General features: G+C 41.2%; 2 protein-coding genes across 5 annotated transcripts in view; one reads left to right on the top strand and one right to left on the bottom strand.

Moving 5' to 3' along the window:
- Positions 1-6,458: 6,458 nt before the first annotated feature.
- Positions 6,459-9,481, bottom strand: LOC112245492 (protein reprimo A-like). The gene has a single exon (XM_024413616.2). It carries the CDS (start codon positions 9,211-9,213, stop codon positions 8,902-8,904), a length of 312 nt encoding a protein of 103 aa, XP_024269384.1. The 5' UTR covers positions 9,214-9,481; the 3' UTR covers positions 6,459-8,901.
- A 2,166-nt stretch (positions 9,482-11,647) lies between these two features.
- LOC112235664 (polypeptide N-acetylgalactosaminyltransferase 13-like) overlaps positions 11,648-20,359 on the top strand; it is a 65,400-nt gene continuing 56,688 nt past the window's right edge. For all 4 annotated transcript variants that reach the window (XR_002951111.2, XM_024404156.2, XM_024404143.2 and 1 more), the window contains exons 1-2: positions 11,648-12,112; positions 17,685-17,947. Coding sequence is in view for 3 of the 4 variants with exons in the window: in XM_024404156.2 (XP_024259924.1) it covers positions 17,806-17,947 (142 nt within the window). In the remaining variant the exon portion in view is untranslated. The remainder of the gene's footprint in view (positions 12,113-17,684; positions 17,948-20,359) is intronic.

Genomic DNA, 20,359 nt, shown 5'->3' on the forward strand with positions numbered 1-20,359 from the left:
CTCTGTCGGTGGCAAAAGCCCAGGCTATGGAGGAGTACATCCAGGAGGCTCTCCAGCAGGGTTCCATTCGGCACGTCCACCTCCGCTGCATCGGCAGGCTTCTACTCCGTGGCCAAGAAGAACGAAGGATTGCGTTTGAGCAATCGATTACAGAAATCTGAATTCCATCACCACAAAGTACCGCTACCCTCTCCCGTTGGTGCCAGCCGCAATTGAACAACAGCCGTTTATTCAAAAAGTTGGGCCGGCGGAGTGCCTACAATTTGATCCCCACCTGGGAGGAGGATGAATGGAAGATGGCCCTCAGCACGATGTCTGGTCACTACGAGTACTTGGTGATGCCTTTTGGATTGGCCGACGCTCCGTGAGTGTTCCAGGCATTTGTCACCGAGGTGTTCCGTGACATGCTCGGACACTAGGTGGTCATGCACATCGACTCGGCTACCTTGGAGGAGCACATCGCTCATGTCCATGTAGTCCTAGTACACCTCCTGACCAACCACCTGTACGTCAAGGCAGAGAAGACACCATTCCATCAGGGGTAGGTCTCCTTTTTGGGTTACTGGATCAGTTCGCAAGGAGTCATGATGGATGAGAGGAATGTGGATGCTGTCAAGGTCATGGCTAGTCCCAATCACCACAAAGGAGTAACAATGTTTTTTGGGGATTTGCCAACTTCTACCACCAATTCATTAAGAACTTTCGCTCGATCGCCCTCTCCTCTCACTTCTTTCCTCAAAGTTGGTCACCGGAAGTTGGGATGGAACTCTGCAGCTGATAAAGCCTTCCACCTACTGAAGGGTCATTTCACCTCTGCCTCGTTGTTTAAACATTCAGATCCTACGTTGCTCTTCGCGGTGGAGGTGGATGCTTCAGAAGTAGGTGTGGGGGCTGTCCTGTCCCAACATCAAGGTAATCAATAACTGGACCTGCTTCCAGACTCCCTGCATCTACATTACACCTCCTCTAATTTGAGTTAACTACTGGACAACAATACTTGGGCTTCTACTTCCAGCTGATACATACTATATATATTTTATGGACACAGTATATTAGTATATCTCAGCTCCCCTCGACCCCTCAAATCCAGTTTTGATTTCTGTTAGCCATATACACTATAGGGTAAAAAGTATGTGGACACGCCTTCAAATTAGTGGATTAGGCCATTTCAGCCACACCTGTTGCTGACAGGTGTGTAAAATCGAGCACACAGCCATGCAATCTCCATAGTCAAACATTGGCAAACATCTGCAGTAGAATGGCCCATACTAAAGAGCTCAGTGACTTTCAACGTGGCACTGTCATAGGATGCCACCTTTACAACAAGTCAGTTCATCAAATGTCTGCCCTGCTAGAGCTGCCCAGTCCACTGTAAATGCTGTTATTGTGAATTGGAAATGTCTAGGAGCAACAATAGCTCACAGAACTGGACCGCAGAGTGCTGAAGCGCATAGCAAGTAAAAATCGTCTTTCCTTGGTTGCAACACTCGCTACCGAATTTCAAACTGCCTCTGGAAGCAATTAAGAACTGTTCAATGGGAGCTTCATGAAATGGGTTTCCATGGCCGAGCAGCTGCACACAAGCCTAAGATCACCATGCACAATGCCAAGCGGTTCCTGGATTGGTGTAAAGCTCACCGCCATTGGACTCTGGAGCAGTGGAAATGTGTTCTCTGGAGTGATGGTTCACGCTTCACCATCTGGCAGTCTGACAGACAACTCTGGATTTGGCAGATGCCAGGAGGACGCTACTTGTCCCATTGCATAGTGCCAACTGTAAAGTTTGGTGGGAGGAGGTATAATGGTCTGGGGCTGTTTTTCATGGTTTGGGCTAGGCCCCTTAGTTCCAGTGAAGGAAAATCTTAATGCTACAGAATTGCATTCTAGATGATTCTGTGCTTCTAACTGTGTGGCAAAAGTTTGGAAAAGGCCCCTTACTCTTAGCAAAACGTTTTTAATTTACAATCTGCAGAAAGTTTCAGGACCTTCATGAAACATCACAGTTGTGAAAAATACACTACATGACCAAATGTATGCGGGCACCTGCTCATAAGAGTATTATTATATTTTTAATTGACTATGACTTTTCAAATCACCCAGCAGTGCTATTTGCAGAGGTAGCGCCAGATACATGTTGAAATTCTTCAGCCATTCCTGAACCTGCGACCAAAAACAAGCAACATATGGGCAGTACCAAAACAAGTCCAATCAATTCCAATTTTATTGGTCACATACACATATTTTGCAGATGTTGTTGCGGGTGTAGCGAAATGCTTGTGTTCCCAGCTCCAACAGTGCAGTAGTATCTAACAATACACAACAATACACACAAAACTAAAAGTTAAATAATGTAATTAAGAAATATATATATATTAGATTGAGCAATGTCGGAGTGGCATTGACTAAAATACCATAGAATACAGTATATACAGTACATATGAGATGAGTAAACCAGTATGTAAACATTATTTAAACATGATTAATGTGACTGGTTTTCCATTATTAAAGTGGCCAGTGATTCCAAGTCTATGTATATAGGGCAGCAGCCTCTAAGGTGCAGGGTTTTGTAACTGGGTGGAAGCCGGCTGGTCATGGCTATTTAACAGTCTGATGGCCTTGAGATAGAAGCTGTTTTTCAGTCTCTCAGTCCCAGCTTTGATGCAACTGTACTGACCTCGTCTTCTGGATGATAACGAGGTGAACAGGCTGTTGCTCGGGTGGTTGATGTCCTTGATGATCTTTTTGGCCTTCATGTGACTTTGGATGCTTTAGGCTCACTACCCTTTTCGAGAGCCCTGCAGTTGCGGGCAGTGCAGTTGATGTACCAGGTGAGACAGGCCGACAGGATGCTCTCAGTTGTGCATCTGTAAAACTTTGTGAGGGTTTTAACGGCCAAGACATATTTATTAAGCCTCCTGAGGTTGAAGAGGCGCTGTTATGTCTTCTTCACCACACTGTCTGTGTGGGTGGACCATTTCAGATCATTAGTGATGTGTACGCTGAGGAACTTGAAGCCTTCCACCTTCTCCACTGCGGTCCCATCGATGTAGATACGTGTTCTAATGTGATCTAAGGATTCTGTCTCTTCGCAGCAAAATATGCAGAGCTGGAATGGTTGTATCCCCAATATATATATGTAACATACTATCGGTTGCAAGAATTTTGTTATAATCATTTAAATTGAAAAACTCTACGTTTTGAATCCGACGTCAATTTGTGTATCAATTAATAAACCATGTGCCATGGAATTGGTGCATCGAAAATCTCTTTCCAACTATTTTGCATTTTGCATCCCACTATCTACGTGGCACAGCTGCCAATATTTTGGTCTTTAAATGAAACTGTTATGCTTTTTCATTTGTCACAATTTTCTTTAACCAATTTTGGTCTTTAATGCAGGGCCTTCAGACAGGTTCATTACTTTTTCCCCCTTCCACTTTCCTCTTCCATTTTTGCGGTAATGCTGCAATTAGTTGCTTATCATTTAGAATTTTTTATTTCTATATATTTTTGTTAGCTGCATGTGTGACATAACTCCACCAGTCCTATTTATAATTTAATTTATAAAGATCATACCGTTTAAATGTTTTTGTTTCTCCAAAAATTAGAGATGATTTCCTTTTCAAATAACCGAAAGTGAGAGGTTGTAATCTGAATAAAGGGAAAAAGGCCATTCTTGAACACAGACTGAGTCAGTCTTACTTATCTGCTAGAGAAACATTTAGGGTTGAAGTATAGTTTTTGTATGACTAAAGCCTTTAGTGAGAGGTCTATTGCTTTAATATTTAATAATTTCTGCCCTCCGAATTCATATTATATAAATAGGCCCACTTAATTTTGTCCAAATAAAATGTAATATTTTTTGCTCATACGGTGCCTTCGGGAAGTATTCAGACCCCTGGCCTTTTTCAACATTTTGCTACGTTACAGCCTTATTCTAGAATTTATTAAATTGTTTTTATTTTCTCTTCAATCTTTACACAATACCCCATAATGACAAAGAAAAAACTGATTCATAGAAATGTTTGCATTTACATAAGTATTCAGACCCTTTACTCAATACTTTGTTGGGAATGATTACAGCATTGAGTCTTCTTGGGTATGATGCTACAAGCTTGGCACACCTGTATTTGGGGAGTTTCTCCCATTCTTTTCTGCAGATTCTCTCAAGTTCTGTCAGGTTGGATGGGGAGCATGGCTGCACAGCTATTTTCAGGTCTCTCTAGAGATGTTAGATCGGGTTCAAGTCCGGGCTCTGGCTGGGTCACTCAAGGACATTCAGAAACTTGTCTCAAAGCCACACCTGCATTGTCTTGGCTGTGTGCTTAGGGCCATTGTCCTGTTGGAGGGTGAACCTTCGCCCCAATCTGAGGTCTTGAGTGCTCTGGAGTAGGTTTTCATCAAGAATCTCTCTGTATTTTGCTCCATTCATCTTTGCCTCGATCTTGACTAGTCTCCTAGTCCCTGTCACTGAAAAACATCCCCACAGCATGATACTGCCACCACCATGCTTTACCGTAGGGATGGTGCCAGGTTTCCTCCAGATGTGACGATTGGCATTCAGGCCAAAGAGTTCAACCTTGTTTTCATCCGACCAGAAAATCTTGTTTCTAATGGTCGGAGAGTCTTTACATGTCTTTTGGCAAACTCCAAGCAGGCTGTCATGTGCCTTTTACTGAGGATTGGCTTCTGTCTGGCCACTACCACAAAGCCCTGATTGGTGGAGTGCTGCAGAGATGGTTGTTCTTCTGGAATGTTCACCCCTCTCCACAGAAGAACTCCAGAGCTTTGTCAGAGTGACCATCGGTTCTTGGTCACCTCCCTGACCGAGGTCCTTCTTCCCTGATTGCTCAGTTTGGCCGGGCGGACATCTCTAAGAGGAGTTTTTGTGGTTTCACACTTCTTCCATTTAACAATGATGGAGGCCACTATGTTCTTTGGGACCTTCAATGCTGCAGACATTTTTTGGTCCCCTTCCCCAGATCTGTGCCTCGACACAATCCTGTCTTGTAGCTCTACGGACAATTCCTTCGACCTCGTGGCTTGGTTTATGCTCTGACATGCACTGTCAACAGTGTCCAAATCATGTCCAATCAATTTAATTTACCACAGGTGGACTCCAATCAAGTTGTCGAAACATCTCAAAGATGATCAGTGGAAACAGGATGCACCTGAGCTCAATTTCGAGTCTCATAGCAAAGGGTCTAAATACTTATGTAAATAAGGTACTTTTGTTTTTTATATTTGATAAATGTGCTAAAAATTCTAAAACTCTGTTTTCGCTTTGTCATTATGTGGTATTGTGTGTAGAATGCTGAGATGTTTTATTTATTTAATTACCTTTTAGAATAAGGCTGAACGTAAGAACATGTGGAAAAAGTCCAGGGGTCTGAATACATTTTGTGGTGTGTAAACCACCATAGAATTAGGTCCCCCACACACCAGTATCTTGAAAAAGAAAACTGGCATAGATTCTGGATGAGATCGCACGCCATGCTCGAGAGTATTGGTGTATAACATTTTCTATTGATCAAATCATATCATGATCTACAATAGAAGACAGCCTATACTGTCAACATTTTACATTTATCCAGAGCGACTTACAGTAGTAGTAAGTGCATACATTTCCATTGGTACTGCTGCCCCGTGGGAATTTAAGCCACAACCCTGGCGTTGCCAGTGCCATGCTCTACCTACTGAGCCACACAGGACCGTGTCATTACTAGTGTTTGTAACTGCTTATTATCACCTGTGTCAATACTAGTGTTTGTAACTGCTTATTATCACCTAATAATATACAATTATATCAGTTGAATTTCTAGCCGGAATCTGTTGATATGAATGAAATCACTCAAATGTGTCTGGAAAAGTACCCTACTAAAGACTGCATCACAGTGTGACATGCCCTCCATTAGATCAGTGACATCATTACAGCCGTGCTACAGCAGACTGCAAATTGTTTTGTTGGATATTAAACTGCTCCACAACATTCTCCTGCGAGCTATTCACAGCAATTCATTCATGAAATAATCACTCTGCGCTTAAAAAGAAGTAGTCTTATCCAGAACATTATGCAGCCTGCTGTTCTGACCTACATTAGACATCTCAACAAAGTTGATGCCTGATTGTTTGTTTTTTTTCTTCGGAGGAGGAGGAATACGTTACCTCTTGAATTGTTTTGTGTGTTTGTTGTTTCAGATGATGCGGTTCATTCAAGAATTGGACAATACAGCCACACTGACTTCTCAATAGGCAGAAGTGGAAGTCATCATCTGATACAATATACACACACACACACACACACACACACACACACACACACTTTAAGAGACAGTGTGGCGTAAAGCTGCCTTGTTTTTAACCAACCCTGTTTAGCCCATACCTTATCCATCTCAGCCCTACATGTTACAGATGCCTACTCCCCCATTTATAATGAAAATTACCACATATTACAATCATTCAAATAAATTAAATAAATGTTTAATAATGCAATGACTATTATAATACAATACAATTAAATACAGGAAGAGAGAAGATATTTGGATGAAAATATACAATCTATAAATCAGCTGGCTTAATACATGGATGATACTAAACACAGTTTAAGCTATATAAATACAATCATCTAGATTATTTTTCCATAGTTTAGGTAGGATCAGTTTCCACAACTCATAGGCTACCACTAACTTGTTCAGGGTAATCTAATTATCCATATCTCTATGATGGCTGACCATTTCAACTAATAGGTAACACTTCATTGGGTTAACTGAACTTCACTGAGTTCAGGTTGGTGTTGAATGTATAATCTCATTCAACCAAATTGACACTTTACGCATGAGATACTATCAAAGTTGTTATGCTTAGGATTTTATCAAGGGCAAATGGGAATATCATGAAGTACCTGTAATGGCTGCACCCAAAATACTTAATGATATAGTATTAGTTTGAGAGAACATTTATCAAACAAAATGTTCTATTTGTTATGACACTCATGTCTCACTAGCATTCAAGTGTAATTATTATGTGAGATAGAGAGTGGTTTGGGACTTCGGCCGGTGACACACCCCGTAGGCTATGCTGCTGTCCATCAATCATAACACATCTTAATGGGCCTTGTCAAACGCGATTCAGTAAACTGTAAAGGGTGGGTCACCAGATTGATTTGTCCTCGACGGCAAGGCAGGCAGGAAGCGTGATTTCGGAGGAAGTGAAACGACTTTAGACGCTTTTCAGCTTTAACTCTGTTCCATTGGAGCAGGGGCACAGGTGGCTTATCAGAGTGTAGCAGTTTGTGCAGTGCAGTCCTCCTTGGTTTGATTTGACAAGACAAGTCATTTTTGAGGAGGGGCTGTTTGGTTCCCCCCGGGGGGGCTGCATTGGGGGAAGCTGGGGGGGGCAGGAGCAGGGGCAGGAGCAGAACAACAGATGCTTTCACTGAGGGGAGAGAAGCCACACTATGGTCTATACAGGAACAACTACATAATACAGACAGAGAAGGAGAAAATGTCACAATCTCTGACTGCAGTGCAATACATATAGTGTGTAAAAATGACATGTATTTCAAACCATCTAAACCACCCCAAAAAAATATGTTTATATAATGAATTGAAATCATGTGCATATGTCTAAGAGTGTTATAGAAAAGAGGAGCCCACCACATTAGAGAGAACGAATTGATCAAACCAAGATAAGTCCTATATAGTGGATTGTTATAACACCATGCATTTGTGAGCTAATCATGTTCAAGGTCCCCAGACAAAGAGGGGTCTAAATGTGGTCATACTACAATATCCGACACACTAAAGAATAGTTGGGTTGTTTTTTTAACCCATCATTTAGAGTGTATATGTTTTCTGAGCATCTGATATGGTACGAACACTGTCAGGCAGGTTTCCATTAAACCCCAGACTGATCAATGGGACTAGGACGTCACACATCAATCCTGGAAAAAGCAAACTTGCTCAATCACATAGGTTTCAGTGGTTCACCATTGGGGGCTCCAAGAGTCAATCTCCAACAAGGTGCTAATGTCACACGTTTTCTCTCAATGTGCCCTGTTAATTATGACATTTCCACACTTTCAATAGAATATACTGCAAAAATAAATGTGGTGATATTAAAATAATAAACAGTACATGTTTAATATATTGATACAGTATAAAATGTTATCATTTGAAGGGTTTTGTAATCAGAATGATCTCAATACAACTGAAATAGTCATACTGTGGCCATGATTGTTTGAAATGAACACAGAGCAGATTGATGGAAAATCAGAATCGCTCAAACTGAAAACGTCAACATAATTACATGATTAATTTATTTCAATAAACAAAGATAAACTACTGTTGTTTTATTATATATCCACCTTTCATGCATTTAACCACTCGCCATTTACAAATGTTCAATAGGAAACCCATTAGACACATTGACTAAATCATTATACTGACTTGCATATTGTATGCAAAAACACATAGGTATTTTTCAAAAACATTAATTCATCCCCATTGCTTTAGCAATACGAGACAGTGTTAGAAGTAAAAAACGATTGTCACTTTGACAAATAGGCTATAACAATCTAGTGGGTCCAATTCAAATGATAGTACAATTCAATTGACATTGTTTGTTTGTCTTTAACAAAAAGTGAAAGATGATTTTGGCTATATACTTCTTGGAGATGTGTGTCCTTAAAATGTTTAGCCCTACCCCTAATTTGTCCTGACTGTTCAGTCACCTGCTGGATCCTACATTTTCGTCAACTGACAAGAAAAGAACAATGGAGACTGGATTTTATGTGAAAATTGAGCTCCGTCTCTGCTGTTGGTGAAAACTGGATTAATCATCTGGGCATCAGTGGTAGGACAAATAATTTTGACAAAGTCTCCAAAAGCGCTTTTTGGGCTACTAATATGCCCCAACAATGACTGTTTCTACCTCTTTGGATGGTCTTCTGTCCGTCACCAAAAAGTTGATCATTCCCTCTGACTTAATGAGAAGGTTGCAGCCCAAAAAGAATATACCGAAAACCACCGTGAGCGATAACACGCACATAACGGCAATCTGGACAACTCTCATGAGAAAGAGACTTCTCTCATCCGGAGTCGGCGCCACGAAACCATTATCAGTCACCACTGATGAAAAGTTACAACAAAAAATATCTTCAGTCTTATTGAAAAGTCCTGAGCTCTCCGTTTGATTGAAAGCGCTAGAATTCATCTCCACTTTTCAACGTTCAGTTGGCACCACAAATAACAGCCAAAAGCGCACTTTCAAGCGCAATTTCAGAAAAATTCCCCACAAGCGCAGAAAAAAATGAAGAGTGAGAAGCAGGAGATTGAAACGCCACCTTTAAATCTGGTATAGGTCTTCTGGTGTGTATCAAACTGCTTTGGCATACCTTTCCAAATGTCCTCTTCCCAGACACAGTGCATTTATGATGTTCCAGCAACCCATGGTTATTATAACCTACCTGGTTGGGTGAAACCATTTCAGGACGCACAGGAGAGTGCTGTTTTCCAAGAGTGTATAGTAGTAGCGCCACCATGAGCATGATCAATGAAACACGCAATGCGTAATTGGATGGCTGAAAACCCTGCACCTGCCCATTCCATCCAGTCCAATAATAAAAAATAAATGCAATTTGGTGAAAAAGTGCAATTTTGGATTCAATATCCAATATTGGTTTACATTTTTATAATGTAGCAGATTTTTTATTTTATATTGTTATTGTCAGTTTCAGTCTCAACACTCAATACAGTCTCAACCTCTGTCGAATTCGCGTCGTGACTCTTTAATTTCATAGGTGCGCAGAGTGTACTTGATCTAGCTCGCACGCCGGTGCCGGGTACTCAGGCTCAGAGCTTTTATTTTCCATTGGTCCATATGGACGTCAAGCCTAAACTCTTTCGTCCCTGCACTCCGGGCTAGCTAAATCAAGTGTACATTATGATCAATACTGTAATGAAACAGCAGGGAGCAGGTCTCGAACCCTCGGCCTTCTAGCTCGTACGGCAGGGTCAATTTCCGCGTTTATAAACCCAGGCTCGTTACAATACTTTCACTGACATCTAGTGGATGTCAAATGGTGTATCTAAAACGAATTAATTAATTTAATTGTAATTAATGTATCCTTTAGAAAATACATGCATATATTGTTGTTTTCCAAAGTATATCCAAATGCAATCAATTCTAGTTTGCCTTTTTAATTATACTTACTATGCACAATATTTGACCCGAACTATAGTCTTTGACCTACTGTACATGTACCCTATTGGTATAAATGCCTGAATTTTTACTGTTACGTGTTGTTGGAGCTGAAAGCTGAATGCATGTTCTATTATTGAGATAATAAAGACTTGAAAAATATGCCTACTGTAGCTCATCCCTGGTTCCAAACTAAATCATCAGCAGATGGCAGTATAGTACTTGATGTAGAAAAGTGACACCATTGTATGTAACCTCCTCTCAGAGCATTTCGTATTATTCTGTACACAAATCCGGGAATCTCCAATTAGGATGATACAGTACATTAAGTTTGGTATGGTTACGTTGGACACATGGTTACTTTAGGCAAAAAGAAAAGGTTTAGAGGATGGGTGGACATTTAACGTGAACGTCTACAAATCCAAAGGTTGCGAGTTCATATCTCATCATGGACAACTTTAGCGTTTTAGCAACTTTTAAACTACTTCCTACTTTTTAGCTACTTTGCCACATCTTTAGCATGTTAGCTAACTATCCCCCTTAACCCTTTTAGATAACCCTTCGCCTAACCCGAACCTTAACCCTTTTATCTAACCCTTCCCCTAACCTTAACCATAACCCCTAGCCTAGCTAACGTTAGCCACCTAGCTAGAATTTGTAACATCATATCTTCGCAAATTGGTAACATATTGTACATTTTACTAATTCGTAACATATTGTATATTTTGCCAATGTGTAACATATAATACAAATTGTAATTCAAAAACACATCATAAGAAATGAGCGATTGGCATCCAAAAATTAATACATACAATACGAACCATATTAAATGGAGAGTCTCAGATTTACTTACAGAATAATACAAAATGCTCTGAGACCAGGTTTTGGCATGAGAACAGAGCAATGCTAACATAGTAAACCTAGGTATAGGTTACAAAACAGGCACTCAAAACATTTTCTGTTCAGTTTTGCTGTGATGATAATTAGGGCCAGATTGAGAAATGATTCATTCTTCTGGATAATATTGGTTTGTATAAGGTGCCAACTTTGCTCCTAATTTAGGTTGAATTGATTTTGAATTGTTCATATATCAACTCAAATTTTTGAAACACCAAACGACAATCACACAATTTGAACAAAGACTTTATAACTATCTACTGACTATTTAACGTTATAGATCCTACATATTAACTCATTATTAACTGTGTATAAACTACTTATATTTTCAGATATAGCCTACAAATAATTCATACCACGAATATATTATATTATGTATCGTAGGATATTTCAATATGTCGTGTGTAACCTATGTATTTGAGTTTTGTGCTTTAGGCTATTTCCCATATGATGCACACTGAAAGAAATACATTTACCAGACGCCCTTGATGCTCAGGATCAGCAGGACTTCCTGATCGACGTGACTTGCAACCAATTACGGATGAATAAAAGGACTATTGCCTCTATAGTTTTCATGGTAGATTGCACCAGAACGTATCGCCTGTCCGTTACCCCGTTATACATTATTCTTTCCGAGAACAGGTGGATACAAAGACATATCATTTTGCGCTGTATAGAATGTTAGAGATTTACAGGGGAACTTGTTTAGGCTACAATATATCGGTAGTCTACGTGTCGCGTCGGGGGGACTGCGGTACATCTGAAGACGGACTAGCAAAGACTGTCAAGCAAGGAAGATTGCCAACCAGCAACATCATCGGGACGTAAAATTATGCTCTTCATTCAGATACAGGTTTCCCGTCTGCGGAACATTTGGATTGATAGTTTGATTTACCATTTCAACCATTCAAAAATGATTAGTGAATTACATTAGTGCTGTTAACCCAATGCAACACGTTGCTGGCAAGCGAGACATCATTGTGCCATTAATTGATTACAATAAGGCATATTTTCTGTAAGTATTGTACAAAATGACATGTTTCTTGAATGACGTGCTTTCATCTTTCAGCATTCAGACAATGTCATATGGCTACAGTAGAAATGTTCATTTGGAATATAGCATGTTCTAGTGTTCCGTCTATTAATTACTAGATTCTAGACTGTCAATTAGATATTGCAGGAATGTAAGGTCCTATATCAGCCTGCTGCTGATATAGGACCTGTATCTACAATATTTGTTGTAACAATGTCGCTAAGCTTTCCAATTAGATCATCTTAGTCTTGAATGTAGGAATGAGATCGATGAGCTGTAGCCTGGATATACACCTGTCCTTCTGCAGCAGTTTGAAGTCAATACCCTACTCATCCATCTTAATGACAAGATTGTTGTGGAGGTCCGATATCAAGGATGACATTTTGCCACACGATTGTTCTAGCAATTTACCTTTCGATATAGTGCTGTGAGGCCGGGTTGGGGGGTCATTCAAAAATGGGAAAATCTTTGACACAAATAGCTTCGCTTTTTTCTTCTTCTTCTCTTCACTTATTGAACAGTCATTGAAAACAGATGGCCTATTGTAATTATTGAATTGGAATTTCAGTATTACTTCCTGAATTGACTGCCTTGTATTCAAACTGAACCCAACCCTGCAGTGAGACACTGGTAACAGTTGAAGTGGTAGTAGCCAGTGGGTTCTCAAATAGGTCAACAAGTTAAGTCTCACTTAGCCTATTTGTTATGGACACGTTGTCTTTAGATCAGTTCAGCTGTATAAAGACAACAGATGAATCGATATGTTCCCTTTTAGCCTCTATTTATCGGTCTGCTGCTGAGTGGAGGGAGTGTGCGCTTGGCTTTCCACCATATCACACCCTGTGGGTTGTCTCTCACTTCATAATGGTCTCGATGAATCGAGTGGTACGATACTTACATTACGTCCTCTTCCTGGGGATCTACCGTACTATAGGTTTTCCGGTCCAACCCTCATAAAGCATAGGCTCGTACTACCATCCTGATCTCGTGAGCTTGGGATGGATATAAGTGCACAGAATGGGCACCTGGAGGAAAATGGGGGAGGGTCATGCTTTTTCAATTTCAGTCAAGGGGAGGGTTTAGTATTTTTTTTCAATGTAGTCCAGGGGAGGGTCATGTACTTTGTAAATAATGAAATGTTGATATTTGTCAGTGTTTTGGAATTTGTTGCTTAATTAGGCTATATATCGATGTGTGGCCGATGCCGCCCCTTCTCCGCTGGGCGTGCGCCTATAGGCTATTTAGTGTGGTCTCAATCAAACGATCCATAGCCTATAGGCTACAAAGTGCATGCTCGGAGAAGAACAGAACAAAGTTATATTCATAAGATAGCTTCTGGGATGGTGTAAATACAACTAGGGCTGCATTACACACTGCAATGGATATTACAATCCTGAGCCCCGGCCTGCTCTGGTCTTGCTGATTCCATTTTTTGTGTGTGTGCTGCCTAACCAATGGCTGTGCTGTGTAGGTCTATGATGGCAGTTCAGGAGGAGAGTCAAAGGCTTCTTCTGAAAATAATTTATGATTAGGCCTAGTCCAAATAATGTAGTCTTGCACGCGGACTGGCCTATAGCCTATGCTCTGTTCGGTTTGAGAATGAGAGTGCGAAGCTACATCCTTCTATAGCCGAGGAGACAAAACAAAAAGGGACTTTGCTTGAAAAGTAATCAAATTCTGTCAGTATCAATTGATTAAAGATATTCACTTTCTGTACAGTAGAAGATGTTTAAACCCAGACAGCTTTTAGGGAAACACTTGTGACCCTCTCAAGTTGGGTTAAGCCATGGAAGAAGAGTAGCCAGCAGTGTCACTAGGTCTACTCTGTCTGGGTAGGTTAACTTGTGGAAGTACCATGCTCAGATTCCTAACGAAGTCTCAGATTCAATTATTTGCAAAAAAAGGGGACAGTTTCATTGCAGACAAGACACACTGATTTAGAATTGTAGAAATATGATCAGATGAACACATGGGCCTATCTCTCTGTCCATTCTTAGCCTGTAATTTTGGGAATGTGTGTGGTATTTCAAAATATTCTGCTAATATGTCAAATGATGTAGAATTGCATGAAATGTTTATAAAAGGCCATTTCTTCTTGGACCTGTAAATACGATGATCTTTCCACGTCTACTCTTGTCTACGGTGGTATGCGAACCCACAACCTTCTGGCCCACAGCCCTGTGCTCTCTCAAAGTTCATTTGTTGCCATGTTGCCTAATGCTTACAGGACAATGAACAGTTTCTAAAACTGCATATCTAAGGCTCTGGTCTGTCCAATAAGTGAAGGTAAATGGTAGACAGGTTCTCTGCTATCCATTTGATGTTTTCATTATTATTTTGGGTATAGGGGAAGGTCACTTGTTTTTTTTCAAGCGTTCAGGGAGGGTTTAGGTCAAATATATCTTGCTGAACGGATGGCCATCCATTTTTCATTTCAGAGAGTTCGGATTTTCTCCTTGTAACTCTTATTATAAATAACGTTCACTCCCTAAGTTCACGAGATCAGGATGGTACTGTGAGGCTAACCAAAGCACACCTGTTTTTACTAATTAGCTGCTCACCCAGACCTTTAAATAGGTTAATCAGGTATGTTGGGTTACGGCTGGACTGAACCTACAGGACGGTATCTCCAGGATGAGAGTTGTGGGGCCCTGCCCAATAGATATGCCACTAAAGTATTCCCTCGTCTACTTTAGTAGCACAGCCCACCCCTTCCCTTTGTTATTGACGTCGTCACGGCACCCCATTGGATCGGAGCGACGGACGGACTTAAGAGGATCAGCCCTCTAGTCCATCCTGATAATCATTTCCTGTACCCTGAATGCCTAACGCTGGACAATTTGTGCTGATTTATCCTTTTCTGAACATTGTAAAAGATTGGGCTCAAAGTGCTCCCTGTCATAATGCTTATATCAGTGGCCCTGGAGTGTACCTAAGTGAGTTTGTATTAAGAGAATTTCAGTCTGCTTCTTGAGTGAAGAATCATGTGCTTCAGATAATTCTGCATCTGGGAATCCAGAATAAACCAGTCAGAAATGATAGAGAACATTAGCGCTGAATTGCCATTGTTTGAACTTTAGAGCAGCCTTGTTTGATGTGTAGGAGTATGGATACAGTCAAACAGTAACTGTCAGTGTCAGAGGTGCCAAAAAATGTAACACTTCTGGCCCGTGGGTTAAAGCGTCAAAGCGTCGCCACGGTCAATAAGGTTTGTGTTGTTCCGACAAGTGTTTTCAGCTGAAATGTATGCTGTAATGAGGGGAGAGACCTTGTTGTAGTGCACTGCTCAACAGACAAGAAATATTCATCCGTGCAGATGGTTGGACTAATGACCCAGCCGCTTCAGAGGGGGAACGCGAGCGTCGCCTCCAGCCTGGTTGGTGGCACCAGACCCAAACATTGCACTCGACAGTTCTAAGCAGATGGCCGCGGGAAAACACAGCAGACATGTTTCCGATTTTTTTTTTTCTCTCTGCAGAAATTAGCATAGAATTCAATATGATGAAAGTAGCGTGGAGTAAGGTTCCAGCGGTCTAGTGTTACTAGGCGTTGGTCTCTTTCATTTCAATCAGATTCACGATGTGTTTGAAATGGAGGATTTGAATACCTTATCACCGGAATCTATACATTTTTATGGTTTGCGAAAAGGCCGCAACGGATGGCAACATTGCACACAAAGGAGTCTTTATTTTATTAGACTGCCATTCTCAAGGCCATTTTGGGGCTAATGTCCCACCTTAGATGTCCTGTAAATTTTGTTAAGCTTTGTAGGCCTACTTATGACAGAAAGCGGCCAATGATGAACCATTGTCAGTGTGACTGTTGTTTACAGGGCTGTGACGCTACTAATAAACATGACTGGGCGACCAGGCTTGTTTTTGGAAGCGATAACAGTTAACTCAGGACAGGCTTGTCATCTACTGTGATTGACGTATACAGGAAGCAGAGGGGGATGTTGTGAGCGCAACGACGTTCAGGAAGGGTTGAGGTCAACTATATCTTGCTGAACGGATGGCCATCCATTTTTCATTTCAGAGAGGTCCGATTTTCTCCATGTAGCCCTTATTACAAATAACGTTCACTCCCTAAGTTCACGAGATCAGGATGGTAGTGTGAGGCTAACCAAAGCACACCTGTTTTTACTAATTAGCTGCTCACCCAGACCTTTAAGTAGCGGAATCAGGTATGTTGGGTTAGGCCTGGACTGAACCTACAGGACGGTATCTTTGTTTTTGGAAGCAATAACAGTTAACTCAGGACAGGCTTGTCATCTACTGTGATGGACGTATACAGGAAGCAGAGAGGGATGTTGTGAGCGCAAAGACTGCACTACGCTGCACCTACGCAGCAGGAGAATGATAAGGAAATGGGAGAGTCAGATTTCCTTCTGGGGATGAGTCTAGAGGGGTGTTATAAGAACCATCCATTGGCATAGGGCCTTGAGCATATTGGAGGATGATGTGGGTAAACAAAAATGCGCACGCACACACACACACACACACACACACACACACACACACACACACACACCACTTCAACGTACACCAAGGGGGTTTCTGTTTTCAGTTGTATTTTTGCGTGTGGTTATGTGACCGCGTTTATGGAAACTCAATGCCCCACAGAACACTCCAATACCAGAATTTGTGTGCAAGACAGAAATATTTGATAGCCTTTTATGCCATTTAATAATATGGGGTAATTTCCCCCCGAAATGAAAACGCAAGACTTTGGGATCATGGATAGCTCTTATTGCTTTGCAGGACATTTAAAGGGAAAGTACCATAGTGCAGACCTTTCAGTCAAAGCAACCTTCTTGTACATCATAACATTGGATCGGAGATGAACATTTGTAGGAGGAAAATAGAAAACGTGCAAAGCATGCGCTATTTCAGTTGTGATCTAATCCATCACTATTGTAACAAAGTTGTCAGGTGGATATTAATTAATATTATGAAAAGAGTGTCCATTTTGTTAACATTTGTCTATTTATTCTCTTCGGACTGCTTCTTTTAGAGCGGTCTTGTCCGGCACATCTATTATGATTTTACACACACACACAGTTTCATACAGGGAGAATTGAATGCAGCTTGTTGCCTCTGTAAACCAGTAATTCTCCTTAGAGAAAGTCACATTACATAGCAAATTGTTTATTTTTTTCATGTGGAATACTAGTGAGGTATTCATTTCATTCCATTGAGATTTCTGTTCCGCACAAACATTCTCATTGGACTGAAATCTATCTGCCTGGTCTAGGCAAATCTGCCAATAAACCACAGATGATATGCAGACTCTCTGAGGAAGGAATTAGCTTACTGCTTTTCTCTCTCAAATGGAAAAATACCAAGTCATTGTCAACAACCGTGTTCCATACGAAAATACATGTTCAAAGGAAGTTAGCTGTTGGTGGAAGCTGTATGGTGAAATCAATGAATTCTCCTCAGTTTCATTGTCACAATGTTCACTCTTAACATTTCATCAATTAAATGTTTTCTTTTCATTTCTCAAAGTTCTCTCTCCAACCAGGTCTGTGTGTTTTTCTTTCCTCTCTCTGTAGTGGGATGACATCCCGGTGTGTCTCCCCTCTGTTACCTTGTTTAGTCTCCAGAGTTCCTGCTTTCTGTCAGGGGCCAGCCTGCTGATTCCTCTCTGCCGCCACGTCACGTCACGGGGGGCCGATGCGGCGTTTCGTATACTGTAAGGTGGTGCTCACCACCTCGCTTGTCTGGGTGCTGGTGGATGTCTTCCTGCTGCTCTACTTCAGTGAATGTAACAAATGTGACGACAGGAAGGACCACTCGCTGCTGCCTGCTCTCAGAGGTGAGCCCGAAATTGAATCAACTTTATTAATCCCATGAGGTGAAATTAGGTTTCTCACCAGCAAGACACAAACAACAACACCAAAAGCATACTTCAGGGACGCATAGACAATGCACCGGTGGTTGGTGTCTTGCTGGTGAGAAACCTAATTTCACCTCATGGGATGACTTCCATAGAACTGATGACTGATGACTGATGACTTCCATAGAACTGATGACTGATGACTGATGACTTCCATAGAAGCCAATGGATTTGACACTATTAGTCTTAAAACCTAATCAGACATACATTAGAACGTTTGCTCTGTAGATGTGGGTTTGTGGCCCTGCGAAACAGTCACCATGACTCAGGCTAGACAGACATTTATTTGACACTGATTTGCCAGCTCGACACGGTAGTCCAACTCAAACAAGTAATTGTCCGATGTAAACACAGGAGTCCTATACAAATTACACTATTCTCATGCTATTACTTTTGGGAAGTTTGGAGAACAAACACCAAAGTAACTTCAAAGACAAGCAATGGAGTTACTAATAAACTTGTTGAATCTCAGCCTGGGTGTACAATTAAGAGAAAAACACTTGAGAATGAGAAAAGGGTTGAGTTTCAAATGGCACCCTATTCCCTGTATACTACACTACTTTTGACCAGCATTCATAGGGCTCTGGTTGAAGCTAGTGCACTTTATAGGGAATAGGGTACCATTTGGGATACACTATGCCTTGATCCAACTGTTGGATTCAGTTGGATCTTCCGTATCCCTGGTTAATCAAGCTTATCCACTGGAGTGTCCTTTCCTTCTCTGGCCCAGTATTCCCCGACATGGCCTTTCCAGTAAGCAGGTTTACAAGTGGCCCGCTAAGCTGCTTTCAAGGTTGGAATTGGGGAGAAACCTCTGCCAGAATGAAGCTAAAAAGTTACGTGGCCTTCTCGATTCCAGACTCATTTCCATCACAACAAGTGCCTGAAGTTAGAGTACATACGAGTTACTTATGCTCTTAGTTGAATTGAAATGGTGTTATCCGGTTTGGCACATGCGCTCAGCATTGAGGTCATTTTCCGACTAAATATGTCAGTGTAAGCTTTTGGGGGAATTAATGGCTTAGGATTTTGGCAGTCTGTCACCCATTCTCTCTGTTGCTTTAAGAGGCTCCAATGAACATCGTAAAATGTATTTGGTTGGCCTAATGGTCTTTGATCCTTGTATTACACATGTTAATATTATTTAGTTTAGGCCCTTTTTTTACATTCTTAAAGGGATAGTTCACCAATATGTCATTATGTCATTTGGGTGAACCCCTTAAATAAAGTGCACATACTCGGAGTATACCAAACATTAGGAACCCTCAGAACAGCCTCAATTCACCAGGGCATGGACTCTACAAGGTGTCGAAAGCGTTCCACAGGGATGCTGGCCCATGTTGACTCCATTGCTTCCCACAGCTGTGTCAAGTTGGCTGGATGTCCTTTGGATGATAGACAATTCTTGATACACACAGGAAACTGTTGAGTGATGCAGTTCTTGACACAAACCGGTGCGCCTGGCACCTACTACCATACCCTATTCAAAGGCACTTCAATCTTTTGTCTTTCCCATTCAACCTCTGAATGGCACACAAACACAAATCAATTCCTAATGGTCACATACACATGGTTAGCAGATGATAATGCGAGAGTAGCGAAATGCTTGTGCTTCTAGTTCTGTGCAGTAGTAACTAACTAGCAATCTAACAATTTCCCAACAACTACCTAATACACACAAATCTAAAGGGGTAAATGAGAATATGTACATATAAATATATTGATGACCGAGCGGCATAGGCAAGGCGCAATAGATGGTATAAAATACAGTATATACACTTATGAGTAATGTAAGATATGTAAACATTATTAAAGTGGCATTATTTAAAGTGCCATTGTTTAAAGTGATCTAGTGATCTAGTGAACTAGTGATCCTTTTATTAAAGTGGCAGTGATTGGGTGTCAATGTAGGCAGCAGCCTCTCTGAGTTAGTGATGGCTGTTTAACAGTCTGATGGCCTTGAGATGGAAGCTGTTTTTCAGTCTCTCGGTCACAGCTTTGATGCAGCTGTACTGACCTCGCCTTCTGGATGGTAGCGGTGTGAACAGGCAGTAGCTTGGGTGGTTGTTGTCCTTGATGATATTTTTGGCCTTCCTGTGACATCGGGTGCTGTAGGTGTCATGGAGGGCAGATAGTTTGCCTTTAGTGATGCATTGTGCAGACCACACCACCCTCTGGAGAGCCTTGCGGTTGAGGGCGGTGCAGTTACCATACCAGGCTGTGATACAGCATGATAGGATGCTCTCGATTGTGCATCTGTAAAAATTTGTCAGGGTTTTGGGTGACAAGCCAAATTTCTTCAGCCTCCTGAGGTTTAGGAGGCACTGTTGC

This window comes from Oncorhynchus tshawytscha, linkage group LG03 (genome assembly GCF_018296145.1).
Source record: "Oncorhynchus tshawytscha isolate Ot180627B linkage group LG03, Otsh_v2.0, whole genome shotgun sequence".
Taxonomy (NCBI): Eukaryota; Metazoa; Chordata; class Actinopteri; order Salmoniformes; family Salmonidae; genus Oncorhynchus; species Oncorhynchus tshawytscha.